Raw genomic sequence first — 14903 nt, 5'->3', positions numbered from 1 at the left:
TGTTGTCGTTTAAGAACATGTCACATGCTGAGAAATTAAATCCAGGGAGCTGGTTTTTACATTTTGGTGATCCTAATGGAAGAAAACAAGATGGATATGAAATGAGAAGAGGGGAGGAGTGGATAGATGTAAAGAGTGGAGAGCAGAGATTTGGAGAGTGGTGGATGGTGGTTGCTGAAAGGATTAAAAAATATATACATATATATACATATATATATACATATATACATATATATATATACATATACATATATATACATATATTCGTATATATATATATACATATACATATATATACATATATACGTATATATATATACATATATATATACGTATATATATATACATATATATATACGTATATATATAAATACATATATATATCTTAAATCTGTTTTCTTTCTATTTTTATTATCTACTTTAAAAATCAGATGTTTCCTTACTGTTCATATTTATTTCCAAGGATTAAAACAATCCATTAAAATGTTTTTTTTTATGAATAAATGATGGTTGTGGTCCTTGTAAATTCTTAAGAAGGATCATTACTGTCATTGTAAGGTCTGTCTCATGTCAGAGACATCAACCCAGTTACACAAAGTTCTCTAATATGGAGTCTCAAAATGTTCAGGATTAAATAAATAAAAAGGAGATTATGAAATAAATTATCACATGAATTAATTATATGAATTAAGTTTTATAGAGATCATTTCTATTTCATGATAGAAATGTTTTATTTCAAAATGACCCTTTTTCCTTTAGTTGGTTTTTATTTCATATTATATTTCATAACCAATGACACTTTTATTTTATGGCTCTTTTTATATCATGTTGCTGTATAGTAGATGACAGTGGTGTCGTCACTGCCCTCTCGCACGATAAAGACAAACTCTGCTGGAGCCGTTTTATTTTGAAAACACCGCTGGAGCCGTTTTATTTTGAAAACTCTGCTGGAGCCGTTTTATTTTGGAAACTATGCTGGAGCTGTTTTATTTCGAAAACTCTGGGTTTGTGATTTAGGGTTAGAGTTTCTGATATGGAGCTAAAACAGAGATCAAAACAGCGTTTTAAAACAAAAATGAAAATGTAGTAGTGTGGACGCAGCCTAAGACAGCAAGCTCAACAGCTGCTGCCAGATTTAGCCTGTTAGCTTCTGTTAGCTAACGCAACAGCAATGCTAAAGTTGTTCTAAATCAGCTAGTCACCACTGAGGCAGCAGCACCACTGTAATGAAAAGTGACATTACGAATCAAACATGACATAAAATAAAAAATGTCACCAGAAAAATGAAATAAAAAACAGATTTTTGAATAAATGTCTTTTTGTACTGAAATGAAAGAAGCCCAATAAAACTCTGTTGTTATTTCCACAAGGATAATAAAGTCAGATTTAATTCTGGTGAATTGAGTTTTAGTCGTTCATTATTTATTCCATAATTTCTTATTTATTTAATGGTGAACACTTTCCGACTCCTACAGCTTGAACAAACCCACACACTAAGCTGAGAGTAGATTTAAATATGAACCGGACCCGATGAGGCGATAAAGGGAACTCTGTCATTACGTTTCACCCACACCATATTTTGATAATGCAAAACAGTTGCATGTGAACACAGTTCTCAGTGAAGTGAGAACATACTTCCCTGTTTCCGACAGCAACATAACGCTGAGCTCCAGCACTCACTTCATCTCTAACACACAAATGGATTTCATGCTGATCACTGAGCAGGCTGCTCCTCGTCTGACTGGTGGCGCCTGTTGCTCCACAATGAAACACTGATCAAGTAATCCATGTCAGTGTTGACACACAGCTGTCTCAGACTAATACTACACATTATAATCCAGTGATGGGTTCACTGGAAGAGGAGAGCCTGGGATTTTATCAGATAGACAGCGCGTGTTTATCTGGTACAAACTCCTTATACATTAAACATGCAGAGTGGTACTGATAGTTTATTTCTAAAGTCAGTATAATGATTAGAGATGTTGAGAAGATGACCTGTCCTCCAACTGATTGGATTATTCACACTGAGCAAACATTTGCTTTTCAGTATGTTGGTATTTTGTGGGCTGGCATTTCCTGCCATCTGCTTCTACTCTCCTTGTTGCCAGATCTGCCAATAAAACCTGCTGAGTAAGTTTTTAACAGAATTTGACCTTCAATTTATTCAACAACTAAAACTTTGTTTAAAAAAGGTACAAGAAACTCTAGATAACTCACTGGTGGCTAATTAGGTGCTGACTGCGTTTGTGGAGTCACCAGCTGCTGCTCGTTGATGTTAGTTTCCTCTGTGATGCTTCTTTACCTTCATCATCTTTCCATATATGAGGATTATTACAGACGTAGATACAAAAGAAACCAGGCTGGTCAGTTACTGTGTGTGTTTTGTGAAGGTCATAAACAACTCAGTTCATCATTAATAAGAGAGTTGTTGAGGCAGAAGTCAGGTCCTCAGGTCTATTGATCCTCTGTCTGTGATCAGTGAAACCTTTTCATTTGGTTTGTTGTTGGGTTGAACTTGGTGAATCTGTTCTGAAGAGTTTTCACTTCTGGCTGTTGAGGACGTATCACAGTCTAACACAGCTCATGACTAGATTCATCTGTTATTGTTGTGAATTAAAGAGATGAAAAAAAAAGAGATTACTCTGTTACCTCAACACTGTGCACTGTGTTTCGCCATAACAACGGTTTTTATTCCTCTGCACCAGCATGACCTGTCCTCAGAGGAGCCGTTTTGTTTTCAGGTTGTCCGTCCGTCTCGTTCTCATAGACGTGATCTCTCAGTAACGCCTTGAAGGAACCTCTTCAAGTATGCAACCAATGAATGATGAACTGAAAAGGTCAAGGTCAGTGTGACCTCACAAAACACGTTTTACTCTTTACTCAAGACTTCACACAGAAATGATGAATAAATTTCACCCAAATGGTTCAGATTTTAAACAGGGATGTAACCTGGAACTAGTCTGTGTGGCGGAAGGATACAACCATGAGGAGGTGATTCTAGTTGTCATTGATTTTAAATGCATCTGACTGAAATGCCTATATTTTTATATATATATATAGAAGCATTTTAGCTTTTATATTCTCTGTTCTGTAACTTTGAACGCTTTGCACACACACACACACACACACACACACACACACACACACACACACACACACACACACACACACACACAGTTGTTCAGTTAAAATGGCGACAGAACTGGCAACTGTACGTGTCATTGTGCATATTAAATAGTTTTCAGTTACTGTCCATTGATGCAAGAACATGATAAAGTCACTAACATCATCTGAATAATGAATCGCGAGACAAAACAAAACACATCCAACACTGTGCACCGGCCTCTAGACAATGGGACTTTCTCCACATGGACAATCACAGTTATGAGTCAAACCAACCTCAACGCTGTTGCAGCATAAAAGATGCTGTTAACTCTAATGGTATTTTCTCTCTTATTACTTTTACTGCTCAAATATAAATGTATCTGGAGGTACAGCAGGCTCAAACATAATGCAGACATATTTCCTGTTCTCTGACGCAGCACCAGCATTTTCCCTCATTGCTGCCCAGCAATTTCAAAGTAAAAGCACAGCTGTAACTGGACAAAGATTTTTCAAGATGAGGAGGAAACCTGTTGAAATAGAAAGATAAATGGCCTGTTTATAGATTGACAAACCTCATTACTGATAAGCCGTACTTCCTTTTTTATAAGTGGGGTCATAAAGTAATTCACTTCAGTGCCTTCAGTTTAATCTGAACGACTGAGTCAACAATCTCCTCTGCTGGATGTTGTTGCTTCAGCTGATAAATGCGGTTATATTTAATGATTGCACGCAGCTTGTTAACAGTATGGTGTTTTAATGCAGCAAAGACAAAGCATAAAGTCTAAGTTAAATGCTGGAGTGTTACAGTATTTTAAACCCATTCAGAGCTGCTGCAGAAATGCCTGAGGCCTGATTTGACGAACGATGAGCGATTGTTTTCTGGAGCGCTATTTATCCTCACCCACCAACCAAAAGGGGGGTAATTAGCTATAATTGTTTTAAATGATCAGTGTCTCTGGCCAATTCAAACACGTAAGATATCAACATGAAGATCAGATTTGTGTTTCCTGGTGTGGAAGTAAAAACAGGCAGATACATAGTCAGAGTCCTGACACGTTCATGTGACAGCTGTTTCAATGGCCTCTGGTTCTCTACCTACAGATCAAATCCAGCATCTAAACAAAACAGCTTCGTCCGCCAATGAATATACCTAATCATCTGCAAAGTAAGTTCAAAATATCTCAATAATGAACATGATCACCAATCATTAAGAAAATTCATGTGGCATATAAATTTGACTGATAATTACACCTGTTAAACCAATGCTTACACCTCAATAACCCTGATGTGTCCATCACATCCATCCTACATAACATCTGATATTTTGTTTGTTAGTTTATGGAGCCCCGACCAGATCCACGGGACAGTAAACTGATCAGTCAGTGATCAGTCGGATCACTGTCTTTGTGCCGCTCTTGTTCCACGCTGAGGAAGAAATCACAGACATCTGTGTTGTCAGATGTGAAACACCAGCTCATCAGTCATCAGACGCTGAGTTGGGGCTCTCTCCCCCTGGACTGAGTGACGTTTGCTCCAATATGTGTGATAACTGTGACTGACACTGTCACCCTGTGCATGACAAAACGTCACGTTTCACCATCAGATATTTCAATCACGACCAACACAACATTTTACTGAAAAGCTGTGAAATTTCTTTCCATTCAATATTTACATTTTTGTAGCAAACGACAAAGTTTCCCACTGATCTGTTGGTGTTTGGTTATTACAATCTATTAATACTGATACTGATCTTCAATCTAAAATACATTATGTAGAATGTATTAATAACCGTTGTTAATGAAGCACTCAAGCAAACAAGCTGCTGTATAAAGATACTGAAAGGTAAATAACCTGCAGCAACACAGTCAAGTGGTGGTGGGAGACTCCTATACTGGTTACTCAAACATCTCATAAAGCACCATGGGAACTTTGCTGATGATTTTTCAGCCCACAAAACGTACTAATAATTCTGGACTTCTCACTCGTTTCCAGATGCTGGATGAACAAGATAAAAGGAGACATGCCACTCTCTTCAATCCTTATCTCACGGTTGGATCTGAGATTTGCCTCGGTTATGAAATAGAATAAAAATGTACCACACCCATAAACCGCAGATCCACCAATTCTGATGAAGACCAGAGACCAGATGAATAAAACTGTAGATTCATGACTAAAAATATGTGTCACACAAAATAAGAAATATTCATACACACTCTTTTCATCAGAATTATAAAGCCGTGGTTCCTCTTTATAAATCTCACTCACATGTGAACGAGCCTCATTTCCGCTCCCACAATCCCCAATAAATGGATGAAGACTCTCCCTTAATCAATCAGTTTGTATAAAAAAACACCGTCTCCACCACAAGTGATCAGACACAGAGAAGAAAGACGAGGAAGAAGAAGAAGAATTTCACTGATCAGTTTACTTTAGTACCATCACTCTGATGTAAAGTCCTGTTTTACTCTGAACTTAATTTATTGGGACTCGAGAGTCTTAACGAGGCTCCAGAGGCTCAAACACTGTGATTAGTCAATATTAAAATAGTATCAAACAGTTTATAGAATGACTCACAATAAATAATAAGGATGTTAAAAGATGCTGAAGGAAACATTGAGCACAAACAATTATTTCTGTTTATAAATTTAGATAGATAAATACTTTATTTATCTCCTAGGGGAGTAAATAAAGTATCTATCTATCTATCTATCTATCTATCTATCTATCTAAATTGTAAAACTTATGATGATGATAATGAATGAAGCTCCATGAAGTTGGTTTTATTTATGTTAATTTACATGTCTCGGCTTATTTTGTATTTTCAGGGTAACTTGGATCACTTTGGAGAACCGTGTGTTCAAATGGTCGAAGGAAAGAGTGAGGCGACACAGTCTGTGTGTATAAAGACCAGTTTACGTGCAGGAAATGACGTACATGTGATTTTTGTGTGTACGCCTCATTTATGCATCTGGCCCCTGCTGAGTGGAGTCAGATCATAAGATAAGTCAATACAAACAGTTGATCAAAGAAACATCCTCACAGCAATAAACCACTGATAAGCTGTCAACTGGCCAACACATATTAAAGAATCCTTAAAGTGCAGCACCAAGCTGACAAACATCATTTAACAAAGCAGGAATGAAGGCCCCACAGGCGGTCCTACAGGCCCCTGGCCGGACTCCATGCAAAAGATAAACTCCTGGAGCAAACTCTGCTGATAGAAACAACACTTTAAAAAGTGAAAGAGAAACTGCACCACAAATCACACTGTTTAATTTCTTTAACGTCCTCCTCTGGTCACACTGAAGTGTCAACATGCATGAGGAATACCTGCTGAGGATCATCTTAACCTTGGTCAGCGCACATTGAGGACATTTTGCTACCCTCAGTCAATTCTTCATCACAGCCGGTAATTCGTCAACGTCCTCTGGCTATCACTCTACCTCCATGTAATGTCAAATAATAAGAATACATCAATAAACAACGCGCTCTCCATATTTCACCTCTATGATCCGGCTCATTAAAACGCAGTTGGCAGTGTCGTGTCACCGTGACCTGTGCAGTGCAATTGTGCACCGTGAAGGTCAGACAAACAAGAGGTGGACAAAACAAACACACAGGTGCTGTACATTCCTATGGCAACAGTGCTCTTGGTCCCTTGAGAACCTCTGTACAAAATAATCATCTACTTCAATTTCTATTCTGCATCAATCAGTTCTGGACTGGCTGTCTGTGCAGTTATAAATTTAGACTTGACTGTGGTTCTGTAGCGTTACAGGCCTTCATAAAATTGCCTCTTCCAGTCATAAACAATCATATGGCTTCAAATCAGATGACGCCCAGCTCTTGTTGCACAGCTCCAGGGCTGCACATGAAACAACAGGTCTTATTTCAGTCCGGATGCCCTCCCCAACACAGATGAGACTACTGTCCAATGAAGTCTCAAAAACAAGACTCCAACTTTTATTTTTCACTCTCAAATGTTTCCACTGTGATTGTTATTATTATTATTATTATTATTATCATCATCATTACTATTTTGCTATTCTGTCATATTTTTGAGTAACTTACATTAAATGTATTAATCTTTTCCTTATTCTTTTTGTTATTCGTCTCTGATCTACTTCCTCCTCCATTACTCTCTCTGTACCTCTGTCTGTGCACCATGGGGTTCAGAGCCTTCAGCCAACTCTGGAACTCTCTTCCACAAATCTGCCCTGTTATTGATTCACTTCCTGTTTTCAAATCCCACATCAGGACACACCTCATCAAACTTCCCTCCTCTCTTTCACTCCAACACCAGCGTTTAATCATATTTCCTTTTTATGCAATTACATTTATTCTAATTTATTTTTTCCTGCTGTGTGTTGTAAGGTGTCCTTGAGTGAGTTGAAAGGGGCCTATTAATAAAATGTATTATAATTATTATCACTGATGGTAGTGTGATGATAGCAGCCAGGTTTTGGATGACTGTCTGAGCAGGTTAAGAGGTGAAAAAGATCAAAGATAAACAAACAAAAAAAGCTAACTACTCAAAACCTTGTGTGAACACTATGCCACCTGGACACACATCAGAGAGCCAATGAAAAACTAAACTAAAAACTGCAGTAGTTCATATCAAAGCATGTTGACATGTATCTCATAACACTGATTTAAAGAAGAAGTTCCACCATACTGCAGAAGGGTGAGGTCAGGCCGGTATGTAGCTGATGAGAATGAGAATAAAACTAATTATACACAGTCAGTTTACTGTCACTCAGGCTGGTGTTTTAAATGGGTGTCAGACACATTCAGGGTGTGCACACAAATACACGTAGTCTAAACGAGCTCAGCTCTGCAGTGTCATCCTCACCTGCACCATGGTCACGACATGACACGGGTTCAGCAGATATATCACAGTCTTGGTCGCGAACTTGAACCCAACTTCCACTCCAAAAGTCATGCAGAGGGCAACCAGCAACAGGTTCTTGCCCAGACTGTCCTCCTTCGTCCGTACGCAGTCCCTTCCCACCACTTTGAGCTCTTTGGACAGGTTTATCTTCTTCAGTGCCACGCCAATCTCCACCAGGGAGATGAGGACGATGACCAGACTTTCACTGACGCGTTGCTGGGGCGCGATGAAGGCGGCACACTCGGGGCCCCCGTTGCCTTCAAACTTCGGGTCCACCCCGCCATAGATCCAGTCCAACAGGCTGTATATGTTATATCTGGACATATTCCTCTTCTCGTGTTGGAAAAGATACGAACAAGATGGAATAAAAGACGTCACACTGACTTCTTGGCGAAACATGAACTGCAAGATTTCCCTTTCGTAGCTCGTGTCGTGGTTCAGAGGTAGTCATGTATCCGCCGCCTCGGTGTGTTGTAGCTAGCTGTAACTACCTCATTCACAGGCGGGGGGAGATCTCCGGCTAGCAGCGGGAGAGAGCTGAAGTCAGGACTGTCCGTGTCACTGCTGCTGCTGCTGGTAGTGGTGGTGGCGCCAAGCCTCTCTCTTCCTCACAATTAGCAACTACGCTAGCTAGCGTGCACACTCAGACTGGCATCGGCATCATGTGAAGCAAGCGAGCACGTTAGCTACGTGCTCCTATCGAGCTACAACGCAGTTCGCTGGAGGTTGGGTTAGGGTGTGTTAGCAACAGCGCCGACACCGGATAGGTAGCTAGCTTAGCTTCCGAGCCCACCTTGCTGAACAAGCGGAGCAACGTTCCTTTTCTCTGCCCCGAGTCTGGTCTGTCAGGCAGGGTACAATTAGTACACTTGTAAAACACCACTGTGCTATATTCAGTGGGGAAATTATTATATTCTGTGTCTAGAAACTATCAATTACTAAAGGAAGTAAGCAAAGCAGGCCACTTAACCTGCTTATTCAACAGCCAAACTAATTATTCGCTGTAACAGCAATGTGCACACATTAAAATTAAGATATTGATATAATGAGGCTGAAAACGTGACATTCACAGTTGGTGTTTCAGACTTTTATCTGTTCAAATACAATTTTAACGGATGTAAACGTATTTCTTTTTATATACTTCATGGGTCACTTTAACCTAACACGTTATACTGCCTGAGAGTCAAATCTGCGGGCATAAAGTGATCCTGTAAAACCAAGGAGGACTTTCAACCACATGTGATGCTTTGCGATGGTGCGTTCATGAAGAATCCGACTCTGTGATGCTGTTGCGTTTAAGTAGTAATTGTCAGTAAATGCAGACATGGAAATGTTTCTATTCTTTTTTTTATTAAGTGAGAACAAAACAAGTGAAGACAACTGTAACAATAGTGACAAAGGTTGGACCAAACATAACAGAGTAATGTTTTTATTCTAAACCTCCATTGCTTCATCAGAATAGGGGCTCTTCAGCCAGAGTATTACTTTAATTTCACCTCATGTTGGAGTAATGAGAAACTGTATAATAACAGTTATTTTGCTCATAGGTTTCCTTAAACACAGATAGATATATTTAGTATAGACAGTCACTCTGGTCAATGCAATACAGAAAAGTGATTCACACATGGGGTTCTTGGGACGTAGCAAGAGAAGTTTATACAGAAGTTTGTACAATGATTTTCATCCTGCATTTAGCCCTTGACTCATCACGTTTATGAATCACCGTTGTAAGCCACTTACAGTTATTTCAGTGCAATGCCCATTGCTTGATATTGGCATTAAGGTCGTAATTACAACCAAATACATGAAATGCTTTATCCATGATGTTATTGGAACATCCATCTCTGACTGACAGCAGTGTGTGTTCTCCTTGTTCATCTCTGCCTAAAGGCCCATCTGTTATCTGCACAGTCCAGGTTTTAGGGATTCATGGAGTTCAGACTTTTAAAAGAGACCTCAAATTCTTTTTGAGCTGCTCCCTTTAATTATGGGGATGGTATGACTGGTAAGTATAGCCATAAAACATGAGCTTTAAACGCTCAGTATTTTCTGTGCAAGTGGATAGTTCCAAATGAGAGAACCATTAGTGCCACCATCAATATAAACTTTGGCCATTTTATTGTAATAAAAAAAGGTTATATGAAAGTAATGCGTAACTGTGGAGATCGCTTGTGGCAGCTGTAATTTCTTTAGTCATACGTGATATGCTGTAATTATTTTACAGTTAATGATTAGCCAATAAAAGAATGGGTCACTGTGGAACACCTTCGTTACTGTTGGAAGGAACAGCCATCACCAGGGCTATTGATTAACACGTCACTCCTCCACTTGATTAGTCTTTTCAACTGTCCTTGCAACTTCATGACAACTGGAGATTACTGTATCACATATAGCCTTCAAACAATGGATGATCAAGGGCCACAGCAATAAGAAGGTGTAGGATTTGGATTATGATGGGAATTATTTACTTTGAAATCACTTCATTATGTGAGGAAAAGGGAGCAAAGTCTGATTGAAGTGAATTACTAAATACAAACTATCAAAGTCCACATGAACCTGTTTGTGAGCCAGTTTCCTCCATGGTCAACTGGCATTGTGTTTCCATCATAGCAGGGGGTGGTGACGTACACACTCTCCACAATAATTGGTTTGGGATGCACTTCATGAAAATTTTTTTTTTCACAAACACGCAAGTTGAGATACAGTGGATTAAACAAGGCTGCAGGGAATGGACCGACATGGAGGGAAGAGAAAAGAGGAGAAGTGAAAACCACTGGGATGCATCTAATGTTTTTCCCACAGTGCATTGCTCTGGTTGGCCAATGTTTGGTTTCACGCTGACATAATTCCATTAGTGTGGGGTTGTGTGTAGCACTCAGTGTATACGGAGCCTGTTTTAAAGCAGGTCCAGCAGTCTGAGTGCAAACGACTCCGAGGTGAAATGTTGTAATTGTGGCCAGAACTGTTTAACTATGCACAGTAAGGGAAACATGACATTCCTGTTTGGTTGTGTACTGAGTGTAAAAACAGGACAGCAGACTTTAAGACAATGTCCTGTTTGCCCTGATGGACACTTTTCGTTTGGGCTTTTGAATTATTTCTTGTTTTATTTTATAGAGTTCCTTATGTGTCCACTGTGTTTTTACTTCCTGTCTTTGTCTTGTGTTTCCCTCCTTGTTGATTGTCTGCCCCACCCTCATGTGTTTCACCTGTGTTCAATCACCCGTCCCTCCCAGGTGTGTATTTAGTCTCTCCTTGTCTCTGTCCATCTGTTGTTCTCCTGTTTGCTCTGGTGAACTTCTGTTGAGTTTTTCCTCGGTTTTCCTTGGTGCTTCTTGTTCTGTAACTCCTCATGTTTCCTCACTGGATTTTCTTGAGTTTTGACTTCTGTTCATGGGCTTTGTTCTGCCTCACCTCCCCAGTGGATTTCTTTTACCAATTCAGTTCAGTCTTTTGTGTTGGCATCATAAAATAAACCAGTATACTGCAGGCACTCTGCTCTAGTTGTCCGCATTTGGGACATACAAACCTGTTATAGTTTATTCCTTTTAGCTTTATATGGACATGATGATGGTGGTTTTTCCGTCCAGCACAGTCTTATTTTTTCAAGATTCATGTGACTCATTTTACCATTGGTTTCTATTTTAGACGCAGATGTACAGAGTGTCACCATGGACCTGAGAGCTGACTTGATCTGACCAATCCAAAGTGACCGCTTCAGTCACATTATTTTGGTTCATATTTTAAGGGATATTAAAGCCACAGAAAAATAATCAACCTGAAGACGGAGGTGAGTCAAGCCTCCATTCAGAAACCAGAGAACCCGCTGTCTTTTGATAGGGGAACTGTCACATCAGCAGACTCCCTCCCACCGCTTGCTGCCCAGAAAAATAAAATTGAATCCATTTTCAAGGTTCTTAAAAGGGTAACACAGTATGCTCTCTAACTCCCATAAGGGAAAACACTCTGACTCGGTTTACAAGCCAGTGTGGGCTATAAAGTCCAGGCCTCTCTTGAGGATGTGGAGAGGGGCAGAACGAAGGTCAACTGGCCTCCCAGCACGTGATCCTGAGGGATAAAAAGTGAGCCGGTCTCCTGGCTCGAGATGCTGTCTGGTGGAAAGAGGCCAATTAGTTGGAGACAGAGAGGACTGAGGAGGAACAGCTGGATGTGGAGGAAAAACAGCAGCTTCAGTCACAGAAATTTTTTTTATTTTTTAATGTCCTTTGTTTGTTCATTCGAGGCTAATTTAGAGTAGAGGATGACTGCCTGTAGGGAGAAATATCATTGCAGTATTTCTGCTCACCAGCTCTTTCAAACAAAAAGCTGTCATTCTAATCATTAGCTTGGGTTTCGAGGAACACATAATTTTGATTATTTATTCTCTAAAATCCATGTGTAACTGTACCCATAGGTCAGAAACACTTTATCTGTTTGATTCTGCTGCAGAGTGCTCATCATGTACTTGTCATACTCCACAGTCTGATGTTAATATTTATTCTATTGTGGTTTTGTGTTTTATTAGATATATTTTGTAATGTTGACCAGGGGACCCCCCACCCCCACCCACCCCCCAGTCTTAGCCTGGGGCCAATTTCAGGCTTTAATTGTTGTTTATCCCTGTGCTCCTTCAATGCCGTAATAATATTTGGGGTGGGTCATTGACTGTTGACTGATTTTTTACATCCATGATAAAGACAAATTGTCCCTGGAAAAAAAAAAAGTTAAGCTCATACAGAACTGTATGTCAGTTTTTAAGCTCTGAGTCAAGCTGAAGCTTTAGGATTCAAAGCTGGTTTCACTCTCTGACTCTCCACGCTGCAAAAATTATGAGCAAAGTGTTGTCACTGAATCAACCCCCTGTTCAAATATAGAAATGGATTATGTCTGACACAAACACACAGAGAGAGAGAGATGCACAAAGTCCTGTATCACACTTGTCAGTGCTGTTTGTAAAGTTTGTACTTTGCTGTTGTGTACACTGTGAGATTAAACCTGGACACACAACACAAACATCACTATCCCCATAAAATGAATTTTCATTTTGAATTTGAATCACCCACCAGCAGTTTCTAACCTCTTTGAAGAGGAGGAGCTGGTCTTATAAGAGTCAGCAGGGGGCGATGTTACCATTGTTCCTCACTATTTGGTTTTTAGCATTCAGTCCACATGAGGCTCTTTGGAGGATATTTGAAAAAGCACCACTTTATTGCAAATCCTAACCTTCTTAGGCCAATTGTTTAAATGGCTCTGGCTCTTTAGCTGTTTAATGTGCACTAATATGAGAGGCTGCAAACTACTTTACTGTCATAGAATAAGTGTCACATTGCAAATACAAGAGTTTGGAGCCAAATCAACACTGTGCAGCTGATGAACCACATCTGAACTCCCATGATTTAAAAATCAATGCAAGTCATTGTAGTTTAACATAAATGTCCATGCTGATTTTTTTATTTACATTTATTTCTTTATGGTTCTTGTTATTGCTTTGTTTGGTTTTCTTTAATTCTGGCCTGTTAAGTCATATACTCTATTAAATATTGATTCAATCATTTTACTGTGCAGACAGTAACAGAAGATTAGTTTTGCTGCAGCTTTATTTGGGCTCAAAATTACAAAATAAAATATATAAACGAGGATTTGAAACAGTCACATTTGTATTTGTGTGCATTTTCTTCATTCACATATCAGATATAATTAAATAACTAATTCCTGAGAGGATGTGGTGAACATAAGCTGGCAGCATGCTTAATTTACTAACACAGGTGAAGGACAAAAAGAGCTATTGTATAAAAGCAGATGTGGACAGTGAGGCCCGAGGAGACGGCATCTAAATGGACAACAGATAAAATATTTTGTGAGTCTAGGAGGTCTGTGTTTGTCAGAATGGTGCGAAAATCAATGGACTCCTGAGGGGGTGGCTGTGCTCTGATAGGCCTGCTCCTCTCCTCACCGCAGAGCAGGAATCAGTCAAGGATATTAATCTAAACATCAGTCATGCATGGGGAACACCCCACAAGGAGAATAAGCTTGCTCATCCATGCATCTCCTGGGGGACGAGAGGGGGGCTTTGAGGAAGGGAGCTGAATGGGTAAGTATGTCAGGGTACCATCTCAGGAGATGTGATGTGGGCTGACTTTAGGCACACAGACAATAAAACCCAAACTGAAGAGGTTGGCACCGTCAGAACCGAAATTTCTGCATAGCTCACTGAGGCACAATATAATCTGTAAAACACAAACGTCAGACAGAGCTGAGAAGCAATCTAAACAGTGACCGGCAAAGAACAATATGTTTCTTGTGTGGGAAAAGAAGAAAGTATTACTTCTGAGTTATATGTTAATGTAATTCATCTTATTGCAATCGAATCCTCCAGCCATTCCGATAAGCCACACAAGTGGCTGGAAGTATTAAAATTCAGGACCGGTCCATTTTCTTATTACCTACAATATGCTGTATTTCATTTTCTCTCATCACCTTTATAAAATGTCTCCGCTGCCTCTCTGTCTCTGCTGCTCTTTACTAGGTTATCTTCCCAAGGACAAGTACAGCTGTTGAGTCGCCTCCTCCATGAGGATACCCCATACTGACTGCAGGGCATCTGAGCTTTCCACGCCACAGCTAATCTAATGTACCACAACTGTCAAGTACGCTAACAGCTGGAGAGACATGCCAACAAAGTCCATTTTAACTTGCTAATCTATGCGAAGCCGAGCTGAAAATCATGGGTAGAATTTAAAGGAGATACAGTAAGGAGGGGTAGAGGCAGATTTTTAATCACCTCCATGTTCAGCTACACTGCTACAACTGGATCTGTTCAAACTCACTCACATGAAACCCAGAACATTTAAAGAGAAAATCTTAAATAATTGCAGAGGTTTCAGGAGAGTCGAGTCATGTCTGTGTT

General features: G+C 39.7%; 1 protein-coding gene across 1 annotated transcript in view; it reads right to left on the bottom strand.

The window, feature by feature from the left end:
- The window catches only part of tmem164 (transmembrane protein 164), a 24477-nt gene extending 15667 nt beyond the window's left edge, over nucleotides 1-8810 (bottom strand). Inside the window, exon 1 of the mRNA XM_022745869.1 lies at nucleotides 7958-8810. Coding sequence (XP_022601590.1) covers nucleotides 7958-8395 — 438 coding nt within the window. The 5' untranslated portion in view covers nucleotides 8396-8810. The remainder of the gene's footprint in view (nucleotides 1-7957) is intronic.
- Between the last annotated feature and the right edge of the window lie 6093 nt (nucleotides 8811-14903).

Source organism: Seriola dumerili, unplaced genomic scaffold, assembly GCF_002260705.1.
Source record: "Seriola dumerili isolate Sdu_G_001 unplaced genomic scaffold, Sdu_1.0 BDQW01000091.1, whole genome shotgun sequence".
NCBI lineage: Eukaryota > Metazoa > Chordata > Actinopteri > Carangiformes > Carangidae > Seriola > Seriola dumerili.
The sequence above is the reverse complement of the archived record's forward strand: the minus strand, read 5'-3'. Positions and strand labels throughout refer to the sequence as shown.